This window comes from Podarcis vaucheri, assembly GCF_965113315.1.
Source record: "Podarcis vaucheri genome assembly, chromosome: 13".
Taxonomy (NCBI): Eukaryota; Metazoa; Chordata; class Lepidosauria; order Squamata; family Lacertidae; genus Podarcis; species Podarcis vaucheri.
Window position 1 is genome coordinate 11,744,939 of NC_138751.1, and position 15,219 is coordinate 11,760,157.

Here is a 15,219-nt window from a genome sequence, read left to right on the forward strand (position 1 = left end):
TAACTTCAACACTGCCAAAAAAATTCATTGAATGCTATGATTTGAAATCTAACCAATACAATGAAAAGCAAACCTGGCCTCACCTCTCCTTAGCTTACCTTAGCTCTCTATGGAACACCGGGGTGCTTTTAATCATTTCAGATTTAATTATTTTTTTATTATTTCCCATTCAGCCTTCTGGAGCTTTTCCAGGTGAATTGATTACCATAATTCTAATAATTATAGAGAAGATAATTACTTTTGCAATGTTGTTGGACTTGTAGTGTTGCATCAGCAGTAGGAGAACGGCCAAAGTAAACATATTTGTCACATTGCAGAATCAAAGGTTAGGAAGAAGCCTCCAAGGTCATCTTGTCCAATCTGCTTGCTATTGCAGGACATCCAGAACTAAAAACAAAGCGAGAAAAAGAAAAACATTCTACCTGCTGACAGGCATCTATATTTCACCTAAAAACTTCTCTATCAAAATGTGTTTATAGGTGAGCCAACTGCATCCTTTCCCCATTTGTCTAATTTCCTACTGCTATTGGCCCTGACACTCTCTGACATATGTAATATTGATTCTAGTTGCTAGATCTTGGAAACAATGATGGAAATGGTCCAAACCATATCAGGATATAGAGACCCTGGATAATACAGTCCAGCTACTTTTGAAAGAACATGTATATACTGTTTGAAGCAGAGTGACATGCTTGGGAACACCTAAGACAGTGTCAGGGCCTGGATGGACGAGGAGAGTAGTGTCAGCCGGTGGCCCAGGAGGCACCTGAGAGGGAAGGAGACTTTGAACAGGTTCAGACAGGTGGGACAGAGAGGAATCATCAGCAGAGACTGAACAGGAAAGGGAGAGGCTTGAGGTAGGGACGGAGGTGATAGAGAAGGAGTAGGGGTTGTCTTCTGCTCTGCCATACAGAACTGATTCATCTCCTTCCCCTTCCCCATTCTCAGTGCAGGAACAAAGAGTTGAGAAAAGGCTGGAACAATTAAGAATGGAGGTATAAATAGGGGATGAAAGGGACAGGGATTTACTTTCTGCAACTGACCTGCTTAGCTGATGGAAGTGCCATGTGATGTCTCGTTGGTTACTGAGCTATGAAGTTGATTAGTCTCAAGCCCTGCCTTTTTCTGCTTACACGTTGAACCACAAATGGAAGGGCTTTTCTGGCAGCCTTACAGAATGAGGCTTTTGAGTCCATGGGTCGCTTCTGCAACTACAATCTTTCTGTGGTACCCCTGTGAGGCTCAGGACCCCAGTTATGTTACCCGTTGCCTGCAGAGCTGGCAGCCTCCCACCTTTTTTTTAAACACCCGCCCTTGTGGTGTTTTCCCTCAGCCTCCACTCCTCTGCCCTCTCCTTGGGAGTCCTCCAGGAAGCTGATGCTGCTGACCCTGGTTTCTGAGCTGCCCCCTTACCCCAAACAGGGGTGCTTCCTAACACTGCCCTACTGCTGGGAAGCACCCCCTGGCCTGTCACAGAGACACCATTCATCTGGAGAGCATGTAGCCAAGGCTGTGGAACCCTTTGGGGGACCGAGTCACAAGAGGGCATGAGAGGAGGGACGGAAGGAAAGAGGAACAGAGGCCGGTGTTGTCCGCAGCACCCCTGACCATCATTCAAGGCACCCCAGTGTAAGGCACTGATTAGCACTGTTATGGCATCCCGATGTTTTTGGTTTACAGCTTCCACCATCCTTGATAGCAATGGTCTGTTGCAAGCTGGTGGGAGCTGCAATTCAGCAACATCTGGAGGGCCACAGATTGATGACCCCTGGTGCAAATAAGAGTGGGGTGTAGAATAAGGCTCCATCGCTCGGGTGATATTGATCAACTAGGGGTATGTTAGGTATTAGAGACCTCTGGATCTGGAGCAGTCTCTACATATGGCAAGGTGAGTCACTTCCTGGCTCCCTGCACAGTCTTATGCCGATTGAGTTAAGAGATTCCAGAAATGTGGAAATCCAGGTTTATACTGGGAATTCTAAAATTGGTATAAAAAGAGTATCTAAAAGAGGTGTCTTTTCGTGCCTGGAATTTCTAGTGGAATGCCCATATGATTTTCGGTTTGGAGCACTTTTAAATGTTCTGCTTCCACATATAATGAACATTGTAAATGAATTCATACATAAATGTAGACTCGTCAAAATGAATCACACAAAACATGACCCATGGTTTAATGGAACTACTGTTACCATGAAATTCTCACTTTCCATTCATTTCTTAAAATAATCAATACATGTAGGGGAATGGTTGGGTTGGTAATGAACATAGAGTCATTTCTTGATTGGCTTCCTTGAGGTGTGATGACACAAGCTGGAAACTGAATCTTGAGAGTGGCAGTGGGCAAACAATCTTTGGTTGTTACTACTGGATTCTTACCTTCTTCTTCATCCTTCCCTAAACATAAAGTATCTTTATTGCCTGGCTTCCTTCATTGACTTGCGCAAATTTTTTGAAATGGCTCAGCCTCTTTGCTAGTGCAGTTAGGCATATAGTGAAGCCAAAGTATCTCAGATACGATCTGCTGCAATTTTATGGCTGTCTAACATGAACTTAATAGACGGTCACCCAAAATAGGGACATTATGGCTTGGGGCATGGTCAAATCTGGAGCACAGCCCTGCTGGATAGACTCATGGACTTATTATAAGACAGCTTCTCAAATTTTTTTGTTCCTTTTCATCTCTTCTGTCTGAACCCCATCATCTCCTCCTCAGGAGAGGTTCAGGGCCTCTTGGGAAGATAGGGGGCATTTCTTTGGATGCAGGAGAAGAAGAGAAACGGAATGTATAGGCATTCAAAGTTTTTGCGTATAATCCATGGTTTCTTAAATAAACATAATCCTGTTTCATTTACATCTCATACGCAACAATGCTGGATATCAAGAACATAGATGATAACACCAGTGATCCCCCTCCCCCGAGGGGACGCAGGGAGATGCATAACCCTAAACATTTTGTGAATCTAAGTTTGGCCTCATTAAGGGGCAGAATTTCACTATGAGTAGGAAACTGAGAGTACCACTAAACATTTTCTCTCCTTTTTATAAAATAAGCACTGGATAAGACAATCTCTTTTGTTATTTTCATCATTTCATTTCACTTCCCTTCTTGAAAAAAAAACACAGTGAAATTATCATGCCAACAAGTCTACAGAGTCTAAATACAGAAATGACAAACTATACTGTTATTTACATCTTTCTCCGTATCAGCTGCTCTCTGTTATTCAGCTCAGGCCTCACCACAATAATGTAGCATTTAGGGGAAAAGATGCAACCCAGCAGCCCAGCACTGGAAGCCAAGATGGAGAAGATCTCCACAGCCACCATGTATTTTCCTCTGGTGCTCAAGTATGTGGGAATAAAGGAGAACCAAACACTGCAGAAGACCAGCATGCTGAAGGTGATGAACTTGGCTTCATTGAAGCTGTCAGGCAACTTCCTGGCTAAGAAGGCCACAGTGAAGCTGATAATGGCCAGGAAGCCCATGTAGCCTAAAACAGCATAGAACATGAGAACTGACCCTTCATTACAAAAGAATATGATTTCTTCACCCATTGAGTGCATGTCCACATCTGGGAATGGGGCAGAGGTTGCCAGCCAGAAGGCACAGATTCCTACTTGAATCAAAGAGCAGGAAAGGACGATGGAGTAAGCCAGTTTTTTGCCTACCCACTTCCTGATTGTGGAATCTGGCTTGGTAGCCATGAATGCCAAAACCACTGAAATAGTCTTGGCCAAGATGCTGGAGAGGGCCACAGAGAAGACGATGCCAAAACTTGTTTGTCGGAGAAGGCAGGTTGTCTTATTAGGCATTCCAATGAACATCAAAGTGCAGAGGAAACACAAGAGAAGGGACACAAGGAGAATGTAAGTGAGGCTTCTGTTATTGGCCTTGACAATGGCAGTGTCCCGGTGCTTAATGAAAATGCCAAGTACCATAGCTGTGATCAGAGAGAATAAAAGCGCACAGAAAGTTGAAACAATGGCCAAAGTTTCACCAAAGCCTAGGACGTGTGGTTTCTTGGGAATGCACTGATTCTGCTCTTCATTTGGATATTGCTCTGGAGGACATCTGGCACAGGTTTCCAATCCTGAAAAAAGGTGGTATGACAATTGGAAACAATCCAGAATATGCTTGAGCGTTGTTTTTTTAAATCATGAGTTCCCTTACCGTAGTGTTTCCACAAGGATAAGTTTCAAAACTTCTAGTCAAAATGCTTGTGCCCTAGAAGCTTTGAAGATAAAGTCCCCTAGGAACATTGTTCTTTGAATAAAGACTCCTATTCTTTTCCATCCCCCCTTCCCCAAAACCTTGGTTTCTTCCAGGGCAGAATGCATGTACAATTTTTATGTCTTTTTGCATCAAAACAGAGGGGCGGATCTGCACTCATGGTGTATATCATTAAAATGTGTTATTAAAATTTGGCAGCATAGCAGTGCGCCACCATCAATAAGAAACTGCATTAAACATTAGAGAATATTACCTAACAACAAGGAAACTAGCGCTAATACACCCAGGAACTTCACCAAAATGCTGAAGAGGGTGCACCTCCACAGGCACATACCTACACATGTGGTGGGAATGCCCCAAAATCCAACTATTCTGGACAACAGCCATACAAGAAATGTAAAATAACTAAGCAAGTATTAGAAATCACCCCAGAACTGGCCCTACTAAACATATTCCAAGACAACAATGCCCACTCGCATCACAAAGAACTCATAACCCACCTACTCTCAGCAACCACAAACATCATAGTCAGACACTGGAAAGACCTGTCAGGAGTAAGCATGGACCAATTGTACCAAATAGTATGGGAAACAGCGCTACTAGAAAAATTAACCAATAAACTGAAAGTGACACAATGACAAATAGAAGAAGATACCTGCACTCCGGTATGGCTCCCCTTTATCACATACACAGCCCAACAAGACAATGACAAGAATCCACCAACAGCATATGAATCAATATGGTTACCTGATCCAAAACACCCACCTACTCCCACTCACACACGAAAACAAAGTTCACCACAAGCAACCACAAGCAAGCAACTGCACCCTAGGCCAACCCCAATCTCTCTCACCACGAAAGGAACACATGTGAATAGCAAAGAGCATCTGCACAATCTACGCTGACACAAAACCCCACACATACATTAAGCAAAATAGAAATATCGCCTCCCGACCCCACCGCCACGCACCATGGCCCCCTCCACCTCTTCCCCCCTTTTCTCTTCCTAATGTAACGCTAATGTCTCAACAAATGAACTGACCTATGGAAAATGTAACTTGAAAAAAAGAGACACTGCACATACCTTTGTAAACCAAGAAAACTTTAATAAAAATATATTTTCTCAAAAAAAATAGAGAATATTGTATGCAGTAATGTTTAGAATGGGACGCGGGTGGCACTGTGGGTTAAACCACAGAGCTTAGGACTTGCCAATCAGAACGTCGGCAGTTCGAATCCCCGCGACGGGGTGAGCTCCCCTTGCTCGGTCCCTGCTCCTGCCAACCTAGCAGTCCGAAAGCGTGTCAAAGTACAAGTAGATAAATAGGTACCACTCCAGCGGGAAGGTAAACGACGTTTCTGTGTGCTGCTCTGGTTCGCCAGAAGCGGCTTAGTCATGCTGGACACATGACCCTGAAACTGTACACCGGCTCCCTCGGCCAATAAAGTGAGATGAGCGCCGCAACCCCAGAGTTGGCCACGACTGGACCTAATGGTCAGGGGTCCCTTTACCTTTACCGTTAATGTTTAGAAACCTGAAACTGTTCTTAACCTGAAGCACCACTTTAGCTAATGGGACCTGCTGCTGCTGCCACGCCGCTGGAGCACAATTTCTGTTCTCATCCTGAAGCAAAGTTCTTAACCCAAGGTACTATTTCTGAGTTAGCGGAGTCTGTAACCTGAAGCGTATGTAACCTGAAGTGTATGTAACCCAAGGTACCACTGTATTGTTAATAAACAATATTAATTGAGACCATACAGAGCAAACCCCATTGCCAATTTGCTCAAAATTTCCTAAAATAGCTTGTATATGGTTATATGGCATCTCTCACCCTTCTCATTTGAGAACATCCCATGAGGACATGGATCACAATCATAACAACAAAACTTCTTTCCCTCCATCTTTTTCTTCTCATAACCGGGAAGGCAATTGGCATTACATAATGAAAGGGGTGGCACCTATCCAAAGAGACACGAAGAAGTTAATATGAAGAAAAAAGTTTAAGGGGATTCATCTAACATCAGGTGATCTATCAGTAAGTAGGAGGGCCAGAAATGTTAACTATAGGTTTTCTATGTGCCAAAGCAGCACATACACAGTGGGAGAGAAAAGTTATAGTTCTAAGCGTCATACAAACACAAGAAGATTACAATGTTCATATCTAGATTGACCATTGCTACAACCATCAGATAATTTGATCTAATACACTACTGGTTATTTCTTTTTATGGTACTACAGCCTCCTGCTCTTTGCTGCTGTAATTTCACTTGATGTCCCCTTAGTGAGCTTCAAGGAGTTGGGATTTGGAGGTAGTGAATTACTGTGGTTTTGCTCCTATTTACCATTGGAAAAAAGAGAGGCAGCGAAAATGGTGCACAGAAAATGTAGGTACACTGATGGAAAATGTATTGGGGTTGTGGTGGACTGGTTTTAGAAAACCAACTTCATAAAAAGCAGGGAACTACAATAAAATGTGTACATAAAATAAGTGGCGACTGTTTCAAAAAGACACATTTCCAACATTTTTCCAATGACCTTTTTAAAAATATATATATGATTTTGTAGGCAACTAGTGCTGACAAGCCTTGGATTGAATAAATCAGAAACATGAGGCTTTGAGAGGAGCCTACACGCCTTGTCCACAGCCGATGGAGTATATGGATGAGCAGCCAGGCTAGTAACCACTCCGAGTAAGGCATGATTTGGGGGGCTCCCCCTGGGCCTGGGCCTGTGGCAGGAGCCAACCTGACACACAATTACGTACACCCCGGCTTCTAGCATTCCAACTCGACACTAGAGTTGCAAGAGGCACCAGAAGATTTCAATGTTAGCAATCTGTCTAATGCTACTAACTGGAAAACCACCTTGGACCAAGAAGCATGTTGGACAACACTGTCTGATAGCCATTGGTCCTTCTTGGTGTGACATGTCTTCTGTGCATATTGCTCTTTTTGATGACGTGGTTCATTTGTTATTGATAAAATTACTAGTAGCAGCATTATTAGTAGTGGCAGCAGCAGTTGGGCAGCACCTTCCCCCACAGTGATTTCCTTACCTGAGTGAAGAGACTGTGCCATTGGATTCCGTTCCCATTAATGATGAGTTCTTTGCCAGTAGGGGCCTGAGGATCCAGCTTTCCGACTTTGACCCTGACATAGGAATTATTTGGGAAAGTGACCAGGTTTGCAATATCAAAGCCAGCTGCTATTTCTCCATGTTCATTCAATGTGATTTCATCCCCAGCACTGTTGTTGAATGAGATCCTTTGCAGCAATGAGTGGACCTAGGTGGAAAGAGAATCAGAAGGCCTAGAAAATGTTGTAATAGTCTTAAATTCCAGAAGGATTTAAGTTATTTTTCTACAAGAGTTATCCACTTCAAGCAATCTTTTTTTATTACCTTCGTAGACGAGCATAAGTAGGGTGGGGTACTGTCATTTAAAATCTGTAAAATGGTTTGGAAAGCTAAAAAGTATTTAAACAGAAGGTACCATATTTTTCCATGTATAAGACGATAAGCATATGCCCATGCACCCACAAATTGTTCAATGAGGGGGTCAGACCCCCCTCAATATTCTGCAGCCAGAAGGGCTCTGGTGGGCTTGCCTGCCACAGCAGTGGGCTCCTATGGAGCAGTGGGAAGGGGCGACGAAGCCCCTTATAGACTCTGAAGGCCATTAGGAGATACCCTAAAAAGGCCTCTGAAAAGCCCGCAGGGGGCAGCTGGGGCTCCTCCCAGTGTGTGACAACACATGGAGCACGTGACATCACACATGTGCATGGGACACCCACAATGTGGGGAGGTACATGGTGCAGGTGGCCCCAAGCGTCATTTTTGACAGCTTCAGATACATTCCACTTGGCCAATTGATGCCATTAACCTCATACAACAAGTTGTCTAATTCAGTGGTTCGCTATTAGAGGTCTGGGGACCCCAGTGCTTCCACAGAACACACCCAGGGGGTCTGCAGTACCATCCCCTGCTGGGGTACTCACTTTTCTTGTTAACTGCACAGGGAAAACCTTCCACGGATCATTTAGCCTCTGCTTGCGGCCAATTCCTGCTTTCTGGCAGGGGGAAAACTTGTGAAAGAGTCGCTGGATGGCAAGCGAGGTGGGATTTGGGGAAAAACCTCGGACACATTTTCTTAGTGCTCTTTAAACTGGAGAGTGGGAGGGAGAAAAAGTTTTGTAGTTCTTTATCTCCTTGACCTCTGAAGGGCAGGTGTTACCCAGGGAAGGCGTCACTACCAAGAAGGCCCTCTGCCTGTTTCCTACTTAGATAGATGATAGATAGATAGATAGTAGATAGGTAGCCGTGTTGGTCTGCCATAGTCAAAATAAAAAAAAATCCTTCCAGTAGCACCTTAAAGACCAACTAAGTTAGTTCTTGGTATGAGCTTTCGTGTGCATGCACACTTCTTCAGATACACTGAAACAGAAGTTGCCAGATCCTTCTATATAGTGAGAAGGTGGGGAGGGGTGTTACTCAGAAGGGTGGTGGGAATGGGAGATAGGCAGATAGCTGGGAGAGCCTGTTGACAACTCTTAACGACTGTAATAGGTCTTACAGGAAAAGGCAAGGGGTGAGGAGGTGAGAAATGGTTTAGTCATGTATAGTGAGATAAGAATCCAATGTCTTTGTTAAGCCCAGGTTTTTCCATGGTTTTAAGTTTGGTAATGAGTTGTAATTCAGCAGCTTCTCTTTCCAGTCTGTTTCTGAAATTCCTTTGTAGTAAAACAGCTACTTTGAGATCTTGTATAGAATGTCCTGGGAGATTGAAGTGTTCTCCTACTGGTTTCTCTGTTTTGTGATTCTTGATGTCAGATTTAAAGAATAATTAAAGAAGCAGACAAAGGTGGAGCTGTCGTCATCATGAACAAAACTGACTACATTCAGGAGGCTCACAGACAACTTTCCAATACCGCCTTTTACACAAAATTGGACTCAGACCCCACACAAGAATACAAGAAAGAACTAAACAAGATTGTTAAGGAGCTACCCCCACACATCCAGGAACAGATCCTCACCAACACACCAACAGAACCTCGACCAGGAACTTTCTATCTTCTACCTAAAATACACAAACCAGGAAATCCAGGACGCCCCATCATTTCAGGTATTGGCACTGTTACAGTGGGTGTCTCCGGTTATATGGACTCTGTTCTGAAACCATATGCCATCAGTGCTCCCAGCTATGTACGTGACACCACAGAATTTCTGAGGAAAATACAATCTTTAAATAATCTTCCCAACAATACTATACTAGCTACTATGGATGTGGAATCTCTGTATACCAACATCCCACACAACGATGGTTTACAAGCTATAAGGAACACCATTTCAGATAAAACCACAGCGGACCTTGCCACCAAACTCTGCCAATTTGTCCTTACCCACAACAACTTCAAATTCGGTGATGACCTGTTCCTTCAGATCAGCGGCACAGCAATGGGCACCCGCATGGCCCCACAGTATGCCAACATCTTCATGGCAGATTTAGAACGTTTCCTGGACTCCTACCCACTCAAACCTCTCTTGTACCTGCGATACATTGACGATATTTTTATCCTCTGGACACATGGTCAACAGACCCTGGACACCTTTCACCAGAAATTTAATGATTTTCACCCCACAATCAACCTTACAATGAATCAATCTATGCAAGAAATACATTTTTTGGACACTACTATAAAAATACAGGATGGGCACATAGACACCACCTTATACCGCAAACCAACTGACCGACAAACATATCTACATGCCTCTAGCTACCATCCCAAACATACCAAAAAGTCCATTGTATATAGCCAGGCACTACGTTACAGCCGCATCTGTTCCAATTCTACAGACAGAGACTCTCACCTAAGAGATCTACAGCAAACCTTCTCAGAACTAAAATACCCAGCAGATGAAGTTAGACAACAGATCAACAGAGCCAGACTGATACCCAGAGAGAACTTGCTGCAAGACAGACCCAAAAAAGGAAATAACAGAACACCTCTAGTCATCACATACAGCTCCCAAGTTAAAACAGTACAACGCATCATCAGAGATCTACAACCTCTCCTGGACAATGACAGTTCTCTTTCTCAAGCTCTGGGAGGAAGACCTTTCATTGCCTACAGACAGCCACCCAATCTTAAACAACTCCTAACCCACAATAATACTACAACCAGACTTAACACAGACACTGGCACCAGAGCCTGCAATAAACCCAGATGCCAACTTTGCTGCCACATACACCCGGACAACACCATTACTGGCCCCAACAACATCACACATACCATCTCGGGACTATTTAATTGCTCATCGTCTAACATTGTGTATGCCATCAAATGCCAACAGTGTCCTTCAGCTCTCTATATTGGACAAACAGGCCAAACCTTACGCCAAAGAATAAACGGACATAAATCTGACATCAAGAATCACAAAACAGAGAAACCAGTAGGAGAACACTTCAATCTCCCAGGACATTCTATACAAGATCTCAAAGTAGCTGTTTTACTACAAAGGAATTTCAGAAACAGACTGGAAAGAGAAGCTGCTGAATTACAACTCATTACCAAACTTAAAACCATGGAAAAACCTGGGCTTAACAAAGACATTGGATTCTTATCTCACTATACATGACTAAACCATTTCTCACCTCCTCACCCCTTGCCTTTTCCTGTAAGACCTATTACAGTCGTTAAGAGTTGTCAACAGGCTCTCCCAGCTATCTGCCTATCTCCCATTCCCACCACCCTTCTGAGTAACACCCCTCCCCACCTTCTCACTATATAGAAGGATCTGGCAACTTCTGTTTCAGTGTATCTGAAGAAGTGTGCATGCACACGAAAGCTCATACCAAGAACTAACTTAGTTGGTCTTTAAGGTGCTACTGGAAGATAGATAGATGATATAGATAGATAGATGATATAGATAGATAGATAGATAGATAGATAGATAGATAGATAGATAGATGATAGATGATAGATAGATAGATAGATGATAGATAGATAGATGATAGATAGATAGAGCAAGATGTATGGATAAAGGTTTCGAAGCTGCTAGAAATGTCAAAATTTGTTCATTTGTACTAAGCTTTAATAAAATTGAATTGGTCTCTGCTCCAACTAAATCTTTGTCATTTTTGCATGGTAAAATCACAAATTTTATGGTCTGTTTTTTAGTAGACTAAAAATCCTCTGCTTATTTGGGGCTACCCCACATTTTCTTCGAAAAATTGCTTTGCTACCTTACAGTTATCAAAATTTTCAAAAGCAGGGGATCCATGGTTTAGCTTTTGAAAAATAGTGGATCCTCACTAATTAGCTAATTAGGAACCACTGGTCTAATTAAATGCCAGTTGAAATACTGGAACAGTGCCAGTTTAAATAGCAGCGTATTTTTAGAACAATTATTAACCTTTCAAGTAGTTGCTGCTATTCTGTCACTTATGAAAGTCTGTGTAATCTAAAGTCTGTTTAGTATAATTGTAGGAAATAAAATAATTTAAGGTTAATCTTTCATGTATATATTACTTTCAGTTATTTACTTATAGATGAATACCAACTCACATTATATATCAGTACAGCACACAACACTGAATACTTTGCAAGGTGAACACTTTATAAGTTACCTGCCAAGGCTCTACATTCTGAGAAGAGAGTCTGTCTCCACCCTTTATCCTTTTGCTGATGGCTTCAGAGGAGTACCTAATATGTAAGGCGTGTGCCAGAGCATAGACAGCATTATAGATACTGTAGCTGTGACCGGTCATGCTCATTTCAAAATATGGTGCAGGAAGGCTCTCCAGCATCTCCTCTCCAGTACATCTGTCTGCTGACCCAGTGGAATTTGAAAGTGAACACATGAATGCTTGTTCCCAGAAATTGTTGGTAAAACCATCTGCATCTGCCCAGGAAGGCTTTACATTCCTCAGAAAGTCTGAGAAGTCATGAATGTCCTTGGAGTGAATGGCAAAGGAGAACGCACCATGGCATATTTGTATATTTATTTCAATAGGTTTTTTTAAAAAAGCTAATGAGAAATCAATTTGGGCTGTTGTAATCCATACTTTTCCTACATGTTGCTTCCTCTTAGATGGAGGCAATAGCATCTGAATCATATTTCTTGCCTCTATAGCAATAGTTACCCACCAAATAGATTCTCCATATATAACAACCACATTTGCTTTGCTTGATATGAAAGCTGGGGTCAAAATCCCTGAGTCATCCAGCATATCCAGTATGTTACCAGTGAAATGCGGAAGTTCTTCATTTTTATCTGTGAATTCTGAACAGATTCCATTCTGGAAAAGCATTGGTTCAATGATCTGCAAGAAATGTTCTCCAGCTTCATTCTTTGGAGTGATGAGACCCACCCATTTCCATCTGAAATGCAGAAGTAACTGGATAATTCCCTTGTACTGAAGATCTTCATTGGGGACCATGCGGTAGAAGAAACCACGTTTGATTTGATCATTTGTGGCTGGTTCAAATGAACCATATGAAATCTGAAAAGGAAAAAGTCAAACCTTTCCATGTGACAACAAGAATTCAAAACACACTCATTTATCTGAATATACATCCTGTATATCCCATATTTACTAATCTTAGAGATGGTGAACTCCCCATTTACATAGAAAATATATTTCTCAAAAACTAAACAAACAATATTTCTCATTTAATTTTGTAGATATTAATTCCTATTATTATGGGAGTCATCACACCTGCATACTTGTACACACAGATTCTCTCCAGGAACAGGAGAGCTTTTATCCTTGCACTGTCTTCAACAATACTCTAAAGTGGACCAGGAGAAATACAAGCTATTGATCTGGATCTTTTTGTCTATAATCTTTAAAACACTAGTAGAGAGAGGCTGATGGCATTTCTACTAAGAACTCTTGTGGGAGGATCTCCTGGAAATCCTGTACGTATCCTGCATATTGTACATTTTATGTTTTTTGACCACAGTAAACCATATCCTATAAAAGTGAAATATCAGCAAAAATTAAGGCAACTAATATGAAGTCAAGTAATGCAGCAGAACAACACCATATTGATAAGAATACATCCATCCCCAAATGCCAGAAAGATAACAGGAAATTTGTTTTTGATTAGCTTCTGAAAATGGACAGTACTAAACATCATCATACGTACACAGGGAGTGGATCTTATGATTCCAAGGGTGAGAGACATTGTTGTCTCAAGTTATTTATGGCTTTGTAAGCCAGCTTCAGGGGGACGTGGGTGGCGCTGTGGTCTAAACCACTGAGCCTCTTGAGCTTGCTGATCAGAAGGCCGGTGGTTCGAATCCCCGCAACGGGGTGAGCTCCAGGTGTTTGGACCCAGCTCCTGCCAACCCAGCAGTTTGAAAGCATGCCAAAAAGTGCAAGTAGATAAATAGGTACTGCTCTGGCGGGAAGGTAAACAGTGTATCCGTGCACTGCTCTGGTTTCACCAGAAGCGGCTTAGTCATGCTGGCCACATGACCCGGAAAAACTGTCTGTGGACAAACGCTGGCTCCCTCGGCCTGTAAAGCAAGATGAGCGTCGCGACCCCAGAGTCATCTGTGACTGGACTTAACTGTCAGGGGTCCTTTACCTTTTTTTAAAAAAGCAAGCTTCATCACTATGAATTGGGACTGGTATACCTCTCATGCAGCTAGGGCAGTGCTTTCAGGAATGATGTGATGTGAACTGATCAAGATGCCCCATTTATCAAACTGGAATATTCGAAGAATTTTCCATTAAATATACTGTACACACATTCTATAGAACCTGGATCATTTCATGTACATTGTTGAGTACTAATATTATACCCCCCCAAAATGTAGCCATATATGGCAACCCATTTCTCTTTTCCATTTTACCACTTCATATTGATGTATCAACAGATTCCTATTGGAAGGAGAAAAGAGTGAATTATAATATGAAATAACAATTTTTCAATACCCATATTCTACCTGTGGAATCTTGTAAAGACCTAAGACATCTGACATGGATGAGGAGATTTCAGAGCTAAGTCCCCCAATGACTCCTACTACATTTTTCTGAGTTCCGCATTTGTAGTTGGGGACAAAGTGATGTGATTTAAAGAGCAGATCCAGAGTGGTTCGGTAGGCCATCTTTGAATCAGAATAGCTATCATAGATGTGGAATCCAAGAGTGACATTGGGCAAGATCTTGGGATTCTCATTGATCTCATCAACCGCAAACACCAAGGCAAGGAGATGTTGGTAGGCTTTGGTCGTCACTCTGCAAATAAAGTGCCTTATTATTTTATGGGCAATTAAACAGTGCACAACACCTAGATCTGAGGGATACAACTGCCTCAATTAAATTGTGTTGGAAATATAGAAATTGTTTTCTGCCTTTAGAGCTAATGTTTGGATCTCTCTTCCATCCGAGAAATATTTATTTACTTTTCTGAGCACATAGATTGAGAAGTGCTCTTCACTTGTTTTTCTAAACATGCTGCTTTTTATCACTAGCAACATGCCCCACTATTGACATCATTACTACACCCCTTTTGTCATTTGTTGTCCCTAGCAAAACAAGCTGGTATGAAATGAAAATAAAATAATTTAGATATAGCTATATGGGATTGACTGGCAGTGCAGACTTTGGTACTATGGCACCCTGGGCAAGGCCAAAATTTTGCTCCCACTTGGCCCTTCCAAAAGGAGGGTATAGCTGTGCCAGGCTTAAGGAAGGAGACACAAGGCTCGCTTGGGTAGGATCCAAGAGCCCCCCCCCCCGTTCCCAAAGTTTGGGAAGTGCTAACTAGGCTTTGGGAAGGAAGAAGGAGGACTCCAAGACCTCGTCAGAGCGCATGACTCCTTCCCAAAGCCAAGTGCCTTGCTTGCCAGGTTTGGGGACAGCAATCCAATGGCTCTGTGTCCAATGTGTGCACACTGCTCGCAGATGCTAAACATCACCCTTGTGACTACTGAGGTCTAGCAAGCGATCTTTGCTTCATTGGAGGATAGAGAGATACCA

At 42.5% G+C, this 15,219-nt stretch overlaps 1 protein-coding gene across 1 annotated transcript; it reads right to left on the bottom strand.

The window, feature by feature from the left end:
* Nucleotides 1-3,186: 3,186 nt before the first annotated feature.
* On the bottom strand, nt 3,187-14,345 carry LOC309516466 (vomeronasal type-2 receptor 26-like; the record flags this gene model as incomplete). Its single annotated transcript, XM_082195233.1, has 5 exons — nt 3,187-4,088; nt 6,061-6,187; nt 7,285-7,512; nt 11,854-12,729; nt 14,184-14,345. 5 exons carry the CDS (start codon nt 14,343-14,345, stop codon nt 3,187-3,189), a joined length of 2,295 nt encoding a protein of 764 aa, XP_082051359.1.
* Between the last annotated feature and the right edge of the window lie 874 nt (nt 14,346-15,219).